Raw genomic sequence first — 16,158 nt, 5'->3', positions numbered from 1 at the left:
TTCATTATTTTCATCCGTCTTTGCTTTAAGATGCTGCTTGGATAAATTTGCGTTGTGATTCTTTGATAATAATGTTTCATCTCTCACTTACGCGATGTTTCCAGTCTTACAAGATTGGGGGAATATGCGATAAAAGTGCTTCGGCATTTCCCCGATTGTTGTTAGTCATGGTCGACTGACTGGTTGATTTATGTTGTGTTTTGGTCGTGATTCCCATGATTGTGAGATTTTCCTTATTGTTCAGTCCAATTCCTGTGGCTCATAAGCTGCTATCGCCTTTGTATATTGTGTCAAAATATTATCAAATTGACCTATTGTAAAGATATACGCAACACTTTAAGTCTTCGCAGTTCTTGGTTGCCTAAGCTTTAGCCTTCGTGCGAGTACTGCTGCATACAATCGATCCAATATTTCAGTCGTTGTTTCAAGACTTACGCATCCATCAGTAATGGATACACCATACTCTAAGTCATCACTCGTGCGTCCGTTCTTAGGTTCACTCTGCTTTCCCTCTTTGATATTGGATTCAATCATAACACCGATGATTGCATCCTGGCCTCGTTCAATCTGATCAGCAACATCATTCGCGACCTTCATTTGGTTTCGGTGATCTTTGTTGCTATTGCCATGACTCACGTCGATCATAATGCTCGGACATTTGTTCGGGAGCGTGTTAGATAATTCCACCTTGCTCGCAGCAACACTATGCTCGTCATAATTAGTTCCGGATTTACCTCCACGGTGTATAATGTGGAGGTCATGGTTTCCGGTTGTCGAGACAATCGCGGACATGCCCTGGTCTGTGAGGCTAATAAATGTGTGAGGCTGACTCGACGCACGGATTGCATCTAATGAAACACCAACACCGCCATCTGTCGAGTTCTTGAACCCGATCGGCATCGATAAGCCCGAAACAATTTGACGATGCAGTTGTGACTCAGTAGTCCTCGCACCAATGGCTCCCCATGAGTACAGGTCTGAAAGATAATGGGGCGTGAAATTGTCTAGGACTTCACATGCGACTGGTAACCCAATCTCTGTCACGTCCAAAAGGACCTGGCGAGCAACACGAAGGCCTTCGTTAATTTTACAAGTGCCATTGATATGTGGATCGTTGATAAGGCCCTTCCAACCAACAGTCGTGCGAGGTTTTTCAAAATAAGCACGCATCACAATAACAAGTCCGTCTTTCCAGCGTCGCTTGTACTCGTCGTAGAGTCGCTGTGCGTAATGACTCGCCTGTTCCGAATCGTGAATTGAACATGGTCCAGCTATAACCAAAAGTCGATCATCTTTTCCATTTATGATAGCTGCTGCGTTTTTACGTCCTAGGTCAACTGTTGCTTTTGATCGTTCGCTTGCAGGTAGTTCGTCTTTGAGTATCGAAGGTGATACAAGTGATTCGAGACCGACTACGCGTGTATTCATAGTCTGGGTGATACTCTCCATATACGAATTTCAAAACCGAACACAACACGTCAATATTGCTATCCCGACATTTCTGCTGCATTATTTGTTCTCTTATATTGTCTCACTTTTGACGTCCCGCCATAATTAGCCTTACCAGCATCATATAGCACGTGCCATGCTTAGAAGTCCCAACAATGACGTGATACAAATGTTGCGCGAGTCATTGTCCCACGTGCACGTTTCACGTGGGAAACCCTATTTCGATAATTCGATTATCAGCGAATAGAGCGGGCTTGATATGTTATGATGACGAGCCACGGGAATTTTGCTCCTTAGATTGTTGATTTGGTTCTGCCCAAAATAGCTTGATTGATTGCAGCCGTTCATACTTTGTTATATAGTCGATATTGTAAAATTCCCCTCTCTCCCAGTAGAAAATATATCCATCGATTTGCCAAACATGTTAAGCTTACATCTACTCCTGATATAATACACCATTTCAACGTTTAAGCTGCGTGAAACTATAGTTGTTAAACTGAGCCCTTGGTAACAGGTCTAATCACCAAAATCCTAATCATATCATGAATAGTTAGAAATTCGCCCCTCTTTCGCTAGATATGATGATCAAATTCTGGCTTGAATGTCACGCCATACATATAATGACACTTACAGCGATTCTTCATACAAAGGCAGCTGAGGTATTCTTGATTCATTTATAGTTACCCAAAAATCCATCAAGGGCAATGCAGAATATGGTCTGGACATGGTCATACACGTCCGAATGGAGCGTGATAAGTTGTTTCGCATTCGTTATTGATTGGGATTTTGAGCTTGATTGTACTACATATGAAAAGCTCCTACATCTCATTACCGATTCCTCATCCTGACCGCTCGCGGCTCATGTAAGCCCTGCATACCCGTTTGAAGACTATTAGTCCACACATTTATAACTCCCTCAGAATTACGAAACACGAAACAAACAGCAAATTGTGTTCTTTATTTAGGCTTGATGTTGCAAAATCAATCGGCCGTGTTACGTCGAAAAAATGAGCTAGATCGACCTTAGCTTAGTCACATTTTGCGCCCCCCCCCCGCCCACGAACAGCGCGGCAGCAGCAAGAACCGAGAATGCCACAAACATTGATAAATGGTCGACCACGATGGAAGTCGTACTGTGGGATTGTCACTGGCACTTGATATTTAGCTTAAATGCATACAAGCTTGCAGGCGTGGCGTCTTCATATGTTAAAAATAGTGATCGAAAAGCGGAGCGAGCGCCATCTTGACGATAAAAATACTAGAAAGATAAAACACGCATATCTGAGAGTTGTTTGACACAAGCCATTTATTCAATTCATTCAGCACCGGTAAGTCCGAGGTGATAGATGAAAGGCTTTATAAAAGCACAACATTTTATTTGAGCGCGTAGTGATTGTGAGAAAACGTCACTCCGGTGTGGATGATGAGTCTCATTTATCAACTTTGCCACTTAAATATGGCCAATCGTGCCAACCTCGTGCCCATTCTCGTATGTACATTTAAGCAATCTTGAGGCCAGCATAATGCACTTCGATTGATTCCCATTTAACACATCGCCTTGATCCCAAAATGCAGAATGGGAAAATCATAAGCATTCTTAACGAAGTGGTCGAGAATGGCTGCACATGCTACAGGGGATCAAGCTTTGTGTCAGCCTGGATAAAACAGCAGCTGTAAGGCATTGCAGACAGATATAGGCAGCAAAATTTATTTGGGCGCAATATTTGATTATTTGTTTTGCCCATTATGCGGGCGGTATGATTCAAAATTTTTCATACGTCAAATCTTGCACTCCGATATGCCTACGCTCAGAGAGTGTTAATTTTCCCAATTCACCCTGGCGTGGCCCCTGAGCAAGAACAAGGCTACGTGGCTAGCGTTTTGTTGCTAGATATAACACATCGAGGAGGCTGTCGACGCTGGAACTAAAGATGAGCCAAGAGTTGAATCCTATTTAGAATAATCATACACTCAGAAGTGCAGGAGTAATATCTTAAAATATGGAATCATTTATCTTATCCGCATGGATAAGAACTATTGTTGACGGTATTTCTTGATGTAGCTATAAGTTTGTCAGTCTGTATGAATTTGCCCTTCGATATCGTATAATGCGACAACAACAATATCTCAATAGTTGGGAACGAAATGGAAATGCCCCCTCAACTCAAAGTACACAGAAACGAGAAATAAATGATGATAATGAGTCTGGGAAATACAAATTTTAATGCATCTTACATTCGATGTTGGGATCGAGAGAAACGTTTATCTGGGTTCAATCATTCACTTAAAAGCGAACACATACAAAAAAAACTCTGGTTTCACTGCACCAGACGCCTTTCGAGCGCAAGACTCATGTCCTGATACATTCGCAGACTCGAAATAGCAATCAAGATCTTAATAGCTAACGAGCCAATCGCAAATTTAATGGACACTGGCTTAATGAGTAAAAAGACATATGTTGTCAGAAACTTGAAATCCTTACTTGGATGTAAAATTGACCGTGATGTCGTCATCACATCAAGAATCCCTGGCCAACGTCATGATGATGTATCTCTTGTCCAATTAATTCTTGCCGCAGGAGTGTACGACAATCTTGTACATCTAAGGTTGCCCCATTGTTTTCTAAAACCCTGTCCACATGTTTGGGGAGTCTACTAGGACACAGCATGTCAATAAGTTACTAATTCACGCCGAAGGAGCGCAACTGTGCATCGAATGGCACACACCGATCCGTGCGGCGTCATAGTATTGTAACTGCCCAAAGCTGAATTCAAAATGTGTCGTACGATACAACATCTGTATTTCTTCTCTACTCATTGAAGGAACGACAAATAACCATCGTAGCTATTTCGCTGTCCGCTTTTTAACAATGCCGTACTTTGCATAGATAGCTCCTTGCATCCCGTCAACGATCCAAATGACCCATTTCTAGCATTGAAGTTCCTCATTCGACATGCCAAAATACGAGCGCGCAGCGATGTGATGATGAACCAAGTTCACAATAGGTCACAAGCTTCTCGAGTGGAGAGACATAACGCATATCTCTGGCTTTATTCATCTTTGGGATAAAGTGATTGTGGCTTCATGACGAGATCTCATTCAAGTTGAAGGGCTCAAAAGACTCCGTGTCCGAATGCCTACACACCTCCAGAGTCATTGGCACTACAACCCAGCTCCAGCAATGAATGATTTCTGCGTAATTTCGGACTCATTCCAGTCATTCTTATTTGTGCATTGAGTGTGTGCTGGCACTGAGTCTCACACAACCACGAAAATAGTCACCATAGGACACTCAGCGAAAAATACCATCGTCGTTGCGGCCACTTCATACTCGGAAATCCTACCCTGATTTTACTCCTCAAATTCAAGTGACTACGGCCGACATCTGCAGCTGTGCAGGCCTAGAGCTATGGAGGTACTCTCAATCAATGCCCTGTACGTTCACTCCTGCGGTATGGAATAACGTCGTCACAATCACGCACCCAAAGCCCTCCCAAGCATATTAAACTCCGACTTCGAGCCATAATTATCCTCGATGACGACAAAATTGTGGTCCTTGCTCTTAATCCATATGCAAAAGACGTGCTTGTTCTCGATGGTAGCGAGAAGCTTGAACTAGCGCCTTGCAACTCCTCCACCTCAGAGTAGGAGAGCTAGATCTTTGAGCAATGTGCCAGCACCTATAAGTTAGAGCCTGCAGAATGCACATATTGATAGTTGCAACGGGTTGGAGCATGGCTGTAATTGTGATTTCAAAAATGAGAAAAGAGCAAATGCCTCATCATGACAGTTATATTTTAAATTCTCAATTAAATGCCGGCCAGCTTAGGAACCAGCATTTCCGAAATTAAATGTTACAGCTCAATTGTCATTACAATGTTACAAACACAACCTTATTACATTGAGGATCCATGTACGTCATTGTAACATGGCAAACCACTTTTGTAGCAAGCGCCGAAAAAGAGAAACCACAGCGCCAGCTGTCTTTGGGCATCATTGGCATGGGAGATATGGGTCGTCTTTATACCACGAGGCCGCGTGCTGCAGGATGGGCTCATGTGAACGTGTGTGATCGGCCGGAAAAGTATGAGTCGCTCCGGGATGAATTTCAGGGCACAGAACTGACGGTTTTACGCGATGGACACCTTGTATCGCTTCAATGTGACTTTGTTGTGTACTCCTTGGAAGCAGGGAATATCCAAAAGGTCGTGGCCGAGTACGGGTCATCGACTAAAGTTGGTGCTGTGGTATCTGAACAGACTAGTGTAAAGGCGCCAGAGCGAGATGCATTCGAGAAGTATCTACCTCAGGACGTGCACATTATTTCGTGTCATTCCCTGCATGGCCCGCATGTTGATCCACGCGGGCAGCCACTCATCCTGATTCAGCACCGCGCACCCGCTGACAAGCCACATCTGGTCGAGCGCATCTTGGCATGCCTCGAGTCCCGCTATGTGTATATGAGCTATGAGGAGCATGACACGGTGACAGCGAACACACAGGCAGTCACACATGCAGCATTCCTGACAATGGGCACTGCCTGGGCGCAGCTCCAAGCATATCCATGGGTGACAGGCAAGAATCCAGGCGGCATGGAAACAGTGAAAATTTACTTGTGTCTGCGCATCTATGGCGCAAAATGGCATGTATTCGCGGGCCTCGCATTACTGAATCCAGAGGCGAGCGTGCAAGTGACGCAATACGCAGCGAGTGCAACAGCTTTATTCCAGCTTATGCTCGAGGGCAAATATGATGCGCTCGTGCAGCGCGTACTGAGCGCCCGGCGCAGTGTATTTGGCTGGCAAGACACGGAAGTGGGCACGAACCTGCCTGGTCGTTCGCGGATTCTTGTAAGCGATGAGATGTTGGACGAGTTTTATGTGATTGCAGAGCGGGTCAACAAAGGCGAGAAGAGCGCTGCGGAGGCTGAGCGGACTGTGCGTGAAGAAGCGCCACCGGCAAATTCGCATCTGTCGCTTCTTGCGATCGTCGACTGTTGGCATGTCCTTGGCATCGATCCATACCGGCATTTGGAGCTTGCTGCAACACCTGTATTCCGCATGTGGATCGGTGTGACTCAGAACTTGTTCCGCTCGCCAGACAGCGTCTTGGCAGCATGCCGAGCAGCCGTCGACGACGTTCGGTTCCGCGCGGACGACCTGGAGTTCGTTATTGCCGCTCGCGGGTGGGCACAGGCTGTGCAGTTCGGAGACTTTGACGCGTATCGCCGGCGCTTTGAAATGACACGTGCATTCTTCGCGCCGCGACTCACGGAAGCCAACAAGGTCGGGGCTGAGATGCTTAGAGTCTTGTCGACGCAGTCCTAACGCTCAAGGATCCAGTTTTTATACGCGCGTGCATTGCCCCAGCGCTCATCGAGAAGAGTGGACTGGAGCCACTTTTGCAGCGCACGTCGGCGATCCTCCAAGAACAATGGATGATACCGCTGCCACAGGCCGACGTGTCGTGCCGGTAGATTCGGTAACTGCCTTGCATAGCTGGGACGCTCGTAAGCAAGTTGCTCGTGCAGTGAGACAAAGGCGCTGTACCGCTTACTGATCTTGAGGACCGTGTCTGAATGTCCAGTAATTTGGATGTCGTACATGATCCAGCCATGTGTAAGTGCGCCGACCCTGTGCCAGCCGCGGACGCGCACTTCTTTGGCAAAGAGCGTCGGCTCGCCTCGAGATGTTTCCTGTGTCGACTCGTTCACCGGCGACAATGACTGGAGTGATGACATGGACGAAGACGTGGACATGGTCGGTGGCAATAGTGACTTCGGGTGATCGGGACTAGTCGCTTCATCCGCGCTCAATGATGAAGAAGATGCGGTCGATAAAGACGGTACCTGGATAAATGGGCTCATGTGCTGCGTTGGTGGACGTGCCTGTTCCTGTGACTGGGCATGCTCCTGAGCCTGTGGTTTCGCTTGCGTTGGTTCGCATCCCGGTTCGCGTTGCTGATCGATACGCGATGTATTTAGATGGTTGTGTGCAAGTCCCGGCGCACATGTAGCAGAGTCTGGGAAGCACTCTTTAAAAAAACTTGGTGTGTCAGCCGATAGACCCTCGCTTGGTCTTGGTGCTTCGTGTTGTGTTGGAGCGTGGTTATGGAAATGAGACCGGCGCTCAAATGTGCCGAGCACAGATTCGTGTACATCGTTATTGATGACCTGCGAGGGTGTAAGTGATGTGGGAGGAGTTGGAACATGTGAATCCTGATCGTCTACATCTTCGAGTTCTTGCACGATAAACTGTGAAGGCTCCTGGGGACGCGAGCTTCCACAGTGTGCCGAGGCTGATTCTGGGTCATCCCGGAGCACAATAAGTTTCGACGTACTTGAGAAGGCTGGATTCCGTCGCGGCCGGCGAAAGTGCGATTGGACTACTTCTGTTGTCTCTCTCTCTTGATTCAACTCGGCAATGAGGGGCTTCAGCCTAGACTCAAGCGGCATACGCGGCTAGCATGCAAACGGCAGATATGGTCGTGTTTGCCTTTCGAGTAAGAAGGGGCTCCAAATGAGCACTGTGCAAATGATTGGATGAAAGTGTGTACCTGTCGCACTGGTGGAGCGGGGGGAGGGGGTGGATAAATCATGTGGCCAACAAGGAATTGTGGGATGCGGGGGGAAAATCAAACATCAGATAGTCAGATGTGTGACAAGAAAACAAATTTTGACCCAATTTCCCCATGCACTGTGATCTTTCATGTGGGTGTGTCTAATTTTGTGCTCGTTGTGTATGAGTGCCATCATTGGGCTCGGATGCATAGGTCGCATTCACCAAGTTCGACGACGTGCGCCGCCGAAAAGGCCGCAACGTCAACTGTGTATTGCAGCGCTGCTTGGATCAGGCGGTCATACGGCTGAGCTACTTACCATTTTACGTGCATTGCCGCAGGACCAATATACCCCGCGCATCTACTTCACAACGACGGGCGATGCGCTAAGTCTTAAAAAGGCGGCTGATGCGGAGGGAGGCAGCCTTGCTCGACATGAAATGCAGGGTCTATGTATTCCACGCGCCCGTGTGGTGAAGCAAAGCTGGCTTACGACACCGTTGTCCGTTGCGAACAGCACTGCGTTCTGTGTATGGCACCTAGGTCTCGCCCCAATCTTCCGACGACGTGATAAATCACGCGAAGAACATGTGCCATGGGCTGATGTGCTCATCATGAATGGCCCAGCTACGTGCGTCCCGGTCGTTATCGCTATCATCTTTATGCGTGTATGTTGATACCAACCCAGTACCTGACTCGTGTGCTTACCTGCATCACAGATTATCGGAATACCCACACCCCGGATGCTGTACATTGAATCATTCGCGAGAGTTACTTCATTATCACTATCTGCGCGAATCTTGCGATATGCGGTCGACAGGTTTGTGGTGCAATGGCCCACAGCGGAGCCTAGCGCATTGTGCTATGGACCGCTCGTCTAAAGCGTGGGCGCAGACATCTGAGAACCCACGACCATGGCAGGCGCATTAGGATATGTTCCGTGGCTTTCTACATCTTGCCCTTTGTTTTGGAGTCCATCTTGAACGGCACGCTCTTCTTGCTCTCGCTGGTAGTCGTCGTATGGGAGCTGGGATTTGCCCTGCCATGCCCTATTGCAGCAATGCACATAGCAGCAACCACAGTAATCGCAGCATTCACAAGACCATTGACCTTAGATAAGTTAATTGAAGACCTTATACATACAAGGAAGTAGATAGCACCAGGTCAAAATCACGCCCTCACAGGGGTCCATCACGAGCCATTCACTTCTCAAGTGCTGACAAGGGTTGTAGATGTAGCGTGGAGGGAATCATGCAGTGCATCGGTGGGGAACCGAGAATCCAGGCACATACACTCGCCAATGGGGGCAAATTTCCGTTCTCGAGGTACTGAGCAGCCTCTCTGAAGAACAGCCAGATGCACGTGGCAATGTCATGGCCTAGATACCGTCGAACCGATGTCCCATCCAGCGTGTCTACATAGCCAAAAATAGCGGATCGATTCGAAGTACAAAGTAAATGAAAAGCTACTCGCTTGAATACAAACACAACGCACAACGACACGAGAAAAGCTCTAGTCCTTGCTACCGCCACAGCTGCCATGACCGCAAACACCACCAACGATAGCTGCGACAGCGATAATGATGACGAAAAGCAAGATCCAGAAGCAGATCCACCTGCGCTTGCGCGCGCGACGAGCCGCAACAACGGCCTTATCGGTCTGCTGGCGACCAGCCTGCACTTCCTTTTCGGTGTGCTGCGCATGGTCACGAATCACATTCAACTGCTCGTCTTGCTGCTCAACAAGGATCGACATTTCTTGGAAGAGGGCAGCCAGCTCTGTGATGGTGCGTTCGATGCGCTGAATATCGGAATGGCGCTCCTGTACTTCGCGTAGTGCACCGCGGGCTTCGCCTTGGCGGTTCGAGTTCATCAGTGCTTGTGAAAAGATCTGTTGTCCATCAGACTCGCCTTCGAGGGCGCTCTGAATTTCTGCCTGTGTTGCATCAGGCTTCACAATGCGCAACTGACGTTCCGTGCGCTGGCGGTACTTGGACCGATAGGCCTTTTCGACCTCTTGGTACCGCATGATGGTCTCTTTGAAGCGGTTCTTCAGAGCCCCAATCTGGGTGAGACGCACATTCCGACCGACGCCCTCTGGTGCGGGTCCCGACGCAGGGGTTTTCGTGGCTTCTGCCTCGAGGGATTTGATAGATGTTTTGACAAAGTTCGTAAACATGCTTGTCTGCTGCGCAACGCTCGTAAGCTCACTCTCAGCAGCTAGTTGCGCGGCTTCGCCGACGTTGTTGAGCGAGCGCGAGTGAAGATCAGAAATACGGTTTACATTCATGTCGATCTGGCGGATTGTGTCCTGGATCTCGCTGATCTTGCCGAAGAACGTGTTAGTATTGCTGTTGAATGCCGCCGCTTCCGGATCCGATGACATGTTGACGGTGTAGGTGTCATTCTGCGTTCCATCTGCGCCATAACCGGCCGCAGAAGCCGTTCCAGCCATCCCAGCATCTAGACCAGTGGCAGAGCCAGCTGCAACGCCAGGCACGCTAGTTCCAGCCACACCACCGCCCATCATGCCTGCGATGGTTGAGCCACCGCCAGGCATGCCCATGTTTGCATTCTGATCCGTCGTGTAAGCGCGGCCTGACGCGCCCTGCAGCGCGGTCATTTCGTACGTGTCTGGCTGCTGCGTCATAGTCGCGGGTGCATAAGCCGTTGAAGGGTTGGACGTGGGCGGAACGTACGTCGTCTCTTCCGACTGCTGCATTACGTAGCCAGCTGGCTGTTGCTGAGCAGCTTGATATGAGCGCCGCTTCTGCTGCTGCTGTTGCTGCTGTGCATACTGTTGCTGAGCGTACTGTTGTTGGGCGTACTGTTGTTGGGCGTACTGTTGCTGGGCATATTGCTGCTGGGCATACTGCTGCTGGGCATACTGCTGCTGGGCATACTGCTGCTGGGCATACTGCTGGGATTGTTCAGGCTGCATCTCCGATGGTGGTTGGTATGGTGCACCAGTGGACTGCTGCGTAGGGAACATATGGTCGCCATAGCCATTGTTACCATACTCTTGTTGGTAGTAGCTGTCTATAGCCTGCTGTGCTGTATTAAACCCTTGCTGAGAGTTGCGCTGGGGCTGGGCGCCACCGTAGCCGGCGGCAGCGCCAGTGCCAGGACTGGTGTAGCCGCCAGCCGCTGACGCTTGTTGCGCTCGCATCGCCGCCAATCGATCGCGAGCCATGGTCGTTGAACACGAAACTGACGTACGATGTTCGCAAACTGAAACACGCAATTGCGCGCAGACTTTGGACTCGGCTTGGCCTGCAAAGCCCGAGGACCGAGATTCTAATCTGCCCACTCATAATCGCCCAGAGCGCGTAACTTGGGCAAACGTGGAATATACAATTTCCAACATGCATGCCATCTAGCTTAGGTAAGAAGGGTACGGAGTCCAGCGACCACAGAAGCCTGCGAGAAAGAGAACAATGGAAGCGAGCCGCTGAAAAAAAAGAGGTAGGGGGTGAAATACAATCCAGGTTGCGAGTGGCACGCAAATTTTTGAGAGTAACACACAAGAGAGGCGCGCGAGGCAGAAAGAAGTACGTCTATGAGGAAGAGTTTGATGATGTGGGCGACGAGGGCGTGGTTGCTGAGATCCGGTCTCGCAGCGCAAGGTATCCACGGTTGTTGGGCGACGAGTACCATAGCAGGTCGCTCTGCGACACTGGGTCAGCAAAGTGAGGCAACGGCTCATTCTTAGCGAGCCACTTGTGCGGCATGACGAGTGCTCGTAGGCTTGTGGCATTGTAGTACCGGCATACGATGGAGCCGCCAGCTTGTTCGACAGCAGCAATGGCCGCGTGGGATGCACGCGAGACGACGAGATTCACTGGCGTGCGTAGATGTTCTTTGCCATCGGCAAGGAGCTTGACTCCATCACGCACACGGTGGACACATCGGCTTTCATAGAGTTCACGTGCTGTGATGGGTTTTGAAGCGTCGATTCGGCCTTGATCGATCCAGAATTGCAGTCGGTCGAGATTCAAGGGCGCAAAATGCTGTTTGTGTGGGTTGGTGAATCCACGCTTTGGAATCAAGCGTGTCAGTGGTGTCTGACCGCCTTCGAAGCCGGGCTTGGGCTTGCCATTTCCGGCGCGGGCCTTTTGACCCTTGTGGCCGCGGGTCGAGGTGCCACCGCGATCTGTGCCGCTACCACGACCCAGACGCTTGCGTTGCTTTTTGGGGGCAGCTGGTGCCAAGTTGCCGATCCGCACAGCTGCGGTGGCATATGTTGCGGGTAAGGGTGCCTGCATAGCTGGCGACGCCCACGCGCGAGGTATAGAAGCCAATTTGCCGGTCAACGTATGCACACGCTGCAAGAGCGCCATCGGTCGTTGTCCCAGCAGCATCTCTTGCAGTCAAAGGGCGAGCTATATGTGGGAAGGTGGGTATGGGCACAGTGGAAAGCCGTGCGTGAGTGTAAAAAGGGGCCGTGGGTAAGACGAAGCCGAGAGAGAGATAGAGAGGGAGCGTCGACTTGCGAAATGGGAGGATGTCCACAGGGAGGCTAGAAGGAGGGGAGCGAACACGTGACTGATCTGATTTTCTGGCCACCACCTGAGACTAGATATCCACCTCCATAGACCGTCGCAGGTCCTCTCGACGCGCGCTTTGTTGCGTGGCGTGGCGGAGCGAGGCGAGCTCATTTCAGCCACATGTCTTTCCAAGTGCCGTGTCGGAAGGAAGCGAAGGCGTGCGCAGAGTTGTCGACCAGGCAAGGATTTATGTAATCTGGTGTGAGAACGTCTATATCAGCGACGGCGACCCCTCCTGCAGCACGATCAAAGCACACCGACACTAGTGGGCCGGTCCCCATCAGGAGGATGGTGCTTCCCCTTTCAGTTGACCAGCTTGTAGCGAAGCAAGCCAAAGATACGAGTGCGCAGCGCCCGCGCTTTGTCTCGCGCAGGGAGCGAGAGGCACACCGACAAGCGGAACAAAAGGCGGAGGCAGAGGCAGAAGAGGCACGGCATGCCAAGGTCCAGAACGAGCGTGTAGAGTGGGAGGCCACATCGAAGCGCGAGCGAGAACGTGAGCGAATGCGTGCACGAGGCCGCCGAGCCGCGTCAGGCGACCGCGATGAGGATGATGGAGATGAACAAGACGAGCGGCCGAGAAAGGTGCCAGCGATGGCGCCGCAGGAGCTAGCAGACATTAAGGAACGGTACCTGGGTGTGCGGCGCGAACGAGGGCCGCGGCGTGTGCGACGGGCAGGCGACAATGCGACGAGGCGCTTTCAGTTTGAGTGGAGTGCGGACGACGACACGAGCGATGCGCGTGTGGCGGGTGATGCACGCGTGGAAGAAGTGCTGCTTCGTGGGCGGGCTGGTCTGGATGGATCGGAGCGGAGTCTGACGGGGAAGAGCACGATGCGATCGACTTTGGCTGAGAAGCCATGGACAGAAAAGAGTCTGAGCGAGATGCGGCCGCGGGACTGGCGCATCTTCCGCGAGGACTACCAGATCCAGGTGCGGGGCGGCGAAGATGTGCCGCCGCCCTTGCGTACGTGGCGAGAATCGCGGATTCCAGGAGCGATCCTCGATGCGATCGAGGCGATGGGCTACCGAGAGCCGACGTCGATCCAGCGGCAGGCGATTCCGATTGGGCTGATTCCTCGCGACCTGATTGGTCTTGCCGAGACGGGATCTGGCAAGACGGCGTCGTTTGTCGTGCCGATGCTCGCGTATGTCATGGCGCAGCCACGCATGGCGCCAGGCGATGTGTACATGGGGCCGTATGGGCTGATTCTTGCGCCGACACGTGAGCTGGCGCTGCAGATAGAGGCTGAGACGCGAAAGTTTGCAGCGCGCCTGCAGATCCAAGTGGTGTCGCTCGTGGGTGGACGCGATTTGGGCGAGCAGGCGTTTCATCTGAACGATGGTGCCGAGATTGTGATAGCGACGCCGGGCCGTTTGCAGGACTGCTTGGAGCGGCACATGCTTGTGCTGGGCCAGTGCCACTATCTGGTGATGGACGAGGCGGATCGCATGGTCGACATGAACTATGAGGAAGCGTTGCACTATATTCTCGACAGTCTGCCGACGACGCGGACGACGATGCTGTATTCAGCGACGATGCCGCCGACCGTGGACAAGATTGCACGGACGTATCTGACGCGGCCAGTGACCGTGACGATAGGCCAGGCAGGCCAGGCCGTCGGCACGATTGAGCAGTGTGTGGAGTTTGTCGACTCTGAGGAGGATCGGCAGCAGCGGCTCCTGCATGTGCTGGATAGTGGCTTTGCGCCGCCGATGATTGTATTTGTGAACCAGAAGGCGAATGCGGATCTTGTCGGCAAGGACTTGCGCCGAGCGGGCTGGAATGTGGCTGTGCTGCATTCGGGTCTATCGCAGCCGCAGCGAGAGGCAGCGATAGCGTCGCTGCGGGATGGGTACAACGAGGTGCTTTGCTGCACGGACATTGGTGCACGGGGTATTGACTTGCCTGATGTGTCGCTCGTGGTGAACTACCAGTTTCCCACGCAGTTTGCTTCGTACATCCATCGCATTGGTCGTACGGGCCGTGCAGGCAAGAAGGGGCACGCGATGTCGTTTGTCAACGATGATGATGCACAGCACTTTTACGCACTGCGTCTGGAGCTGGCCAAGTCGCCGGTCTCGAGTGTGCCAGGTGCGCTAGCGAATCACTCAGCGGCGCTTCAGGCGCCTAGTCAGACGGGCCATGCGAATGCATGAATGTACCTTTCGGACAGACAGGACAGCGCTAGAGCGAGGCAGCAGGTGCGCTTGAAGAGAGAACGAGTGAAAGAGAGAGAGAGAGAAAGAGTCGTCCGTTCTGTGATGGGGTCGTGCTCTTCTTCCAAGCAAGGCACGCCATACAGACTTGGTGGGTTGTTGGAGGCTTTTGTGGGGCGAGAAGGACGATCTATCACGCTAGCCGGGTATGGTCCACCAGATACGCTTGCATACGATGTATGGAATGGGAAACATGTATAGATAGACACGAACGCATGGGCTATGTGAAGACGTGCGGGAGGTGTGGGGAAAGATGGAGCCGTTTTATGTTTGCTGTAGTATAGAGAGGATGCGCTCCCGCGCGCCGGGCGACAGGGCCGAGAGAGCCTCGAGCATCGCATCGGCCCGAGCATGTTCGACAGCGGCGTCGAGATGCGACAGGTGCGACTCGAGCTGGCGAACGGCAAACTCGTCGGCATCGGTAGATACGTACGACGCGGCCGCCTCGATACGCGCGAGACAGTCACGCGGCTGCAAGAAAGGAATGGCGTCGGCGAGCGCGTGCTGGTAGCGTGCCTCGATGAGGCGGCGACGGCAGCGCCAGTAAAAGTAGCGGCGTGTGGCGGCCCAGGGCATCGCACACTTGAGCACGCCCGTCGCGAGCATGCGGCCAGCGCGGTCGTGGGCGTCTGCATACTCGACGGCCATAGCATGGAAGAAGGGCGCAATGTGCTTCTCACGCTCCTGCAGGCGCTGCATCAGCGCGGGCTTGTCGGAGGGCGCAGCCGCGTGGACGGCGTGCGTCAAGTGGGCGAACGTGGGGTCGAGGCGCATCTTGGTGGCGCGCTGGAGCTCGGCACGGAACTTGATTTCCACGAGGCCGGACGCCTCGAGCACGCCGCCACGCGCACTGTCGCTGTCGGCGGACATTTCGATCATGCCGCGAGCATTCACCTGTGCGTCGAGGACGACCCAGGAGCCGCCACGCAGCTCGCCGGCAGGCGGGATGTGCACAAACACAGGCTGGTGGTACTGGGCGAGGCCATCGACGATCTTGCTGCCCTGCTTGAGGATCTCGTCGTACATGTCCTGCTGGCCGCCGCTGAAGCCGCGCCAGTTGGCGAGCATGAGGAGCGGGAGGCCCTCGCGGTCAAAGTCGACGATCGCCTGTGCCGTCTTGTACGCCGAGTTCGGGTACCAGACCTGACCGGCTTCAAAGACGCGCTGCTCGTTCGAGTGCGGATTCGCGGGGTCCGCGGGGATCACGCGCTCGAGTGTGCGGGTTTCGACGGCAATGACGCCGAACGGAATACCGCCGAGCCGCGCGCGGCCGACGACGACGGACGTCGCCCAGCCGGCGAGGGTTTCCTGGAACGAGCCGCAGTCAAAGAGGCCGGGCTGGAACGTGCCGTCGACGACTGCGCCCTCGATGAGCGCACGTGGAT

General features: G+C 52.2%; 7 protein-coding genes across 7 annotated transcripts; 3 read left to right on the top strand and 4 right to left on the bottom strand.

Moving 5' to 3' along the window:
- Positions 1-336: 336 nt before the first annotated feature.
- Positions 337-1,428, bottom strand: MGL_4146 (uncharacterized protein; the record flags this gene model as incomplete). Its single annotated transcript, XM_001728615.1, has 1 exon — positions 337-1,428. The coding sequence occupies one exon, from the start codon at positions 1,426-1,428 to the stop codon at positions 337-339; it is 1,092 nt and encodes a 363-aa protein (XP_001728667.1).
- A 3,932-nt stretch (positions 1,429-5,360) lies between these two features.
- Positions 5,361-6,776, top strand: MGL_4145 (uncharacterized protein; the record flags this gene model as incomplete). The annotated part of the gene is made up of 1 exon (XM_001728614.1): positions 5,361-6,776. One exon carries the CDS (start codon positions 5,361-5,363, stop codon positions 6,774-6,776), a length of 1,416 nt encoding a protein of 471 aa, XP_001728666.1.
- Positions 6,777-8,156: 1,380 nt separating this feature from the next.
- Positions 8,157-8,684, top strand: MGL_4144 (uncharacterized protein; the record flags this gene model as incomplete). Its single annotated transcript, XM_001728613.1, has 1 exon — positions 8,157-8,684. The coding sequence occupies one exon, from the start codon at positions 8,157-8,159 to the stop codon at positions 8,682-8,684; it is 528 nt and encodes a 175-aa protein (XP_001728665.1).
- An 835-nt stretch (positions 8,685-9,519) lies between these two features.
- MGL_4143 (uncharacterized protein) lies at positions 9,520-11,199 on the bottom strand (the record flags this gene model as incomplete). Its single annotated transcript, XM_001728612.1, has 1 exon — positions 9,520-11,199. The coding sequence occupies one exon, from the start codon at positions 11,197-11,199 to the stop codon at positions 9,520-9,522; it is 1,680 nt and encodes a 559-aa protein (XP_001728664.1).
- Positions 11,200-11,563: 364 nt separating this feature from the next.
- MGL_4142 (uncharacterized protein) lies at positions 11,564-12,346 on the bottom strand (the record flags this gene model as incomplete). Its single annotated transcript, XM_001728611.1, has 1 exon — positions 11,564-12,346. The coding sequence occupies one exon, from the start codon at positions 12,344-12,346 to the stop codon at positions 11,564-11,566; it is 783 nt and encodes a 260-aa protein (XP_001728663.1).
- A 495-nt stretch (positions 12,347-12,841) lies between these two features.
- Positions 12,842-14,713, top strand: MGL_4141 (uncharacterized protein; the record flags this gene model as incomplete). Its single annotated transcript, XM_001728610.1, has 1 exon — positions 12,842-14,713. The coding sequence occupies one exon, from the start codon at positions 12,842-12,844 to the stop codon at positions 14,711-14,713; it is 1,872 nt and encodes a 623-aa protein (XP_001728662.1).
- Positions 14,714-15,037: 324 nt separating this feature from the next.
- Positions 15,038-15,841, bottom strand: MGL_4140 (uncharacterized protein; the record flags this gene model as incomplete). Its single annotated transcript, XM_001728609.1, has 1 exon — positions 15,038-15,841. One exon carries the CDS (start codon positions 15,839-15,841, stop codon positions 15,038-15,040), a length of 804 nt encoding a protein of 267 aa, XP_001728661.1.
- Between the last annotated feature and the right edge of the window lie 317 nt (positions 15,842-16,158).

Source organism: Malassezia globosa (assembly GCF_000181695.2).
Source record: "Malassezia globosa CBS 7966 chromosome Unknown mgl_sf_15.1, whole genome shotgun sequence".
NCBI lineage: Eukaryota > Fungi > Basidiomycota > Malasseziomycetes > Malasseziales > Malasseziaceae > Malassezia > Malassezia globosa.
Note: the sequence above shows the minus strand (reverse complement) of the source record. Positions and strands in the feature narration are given on the sequence as shown.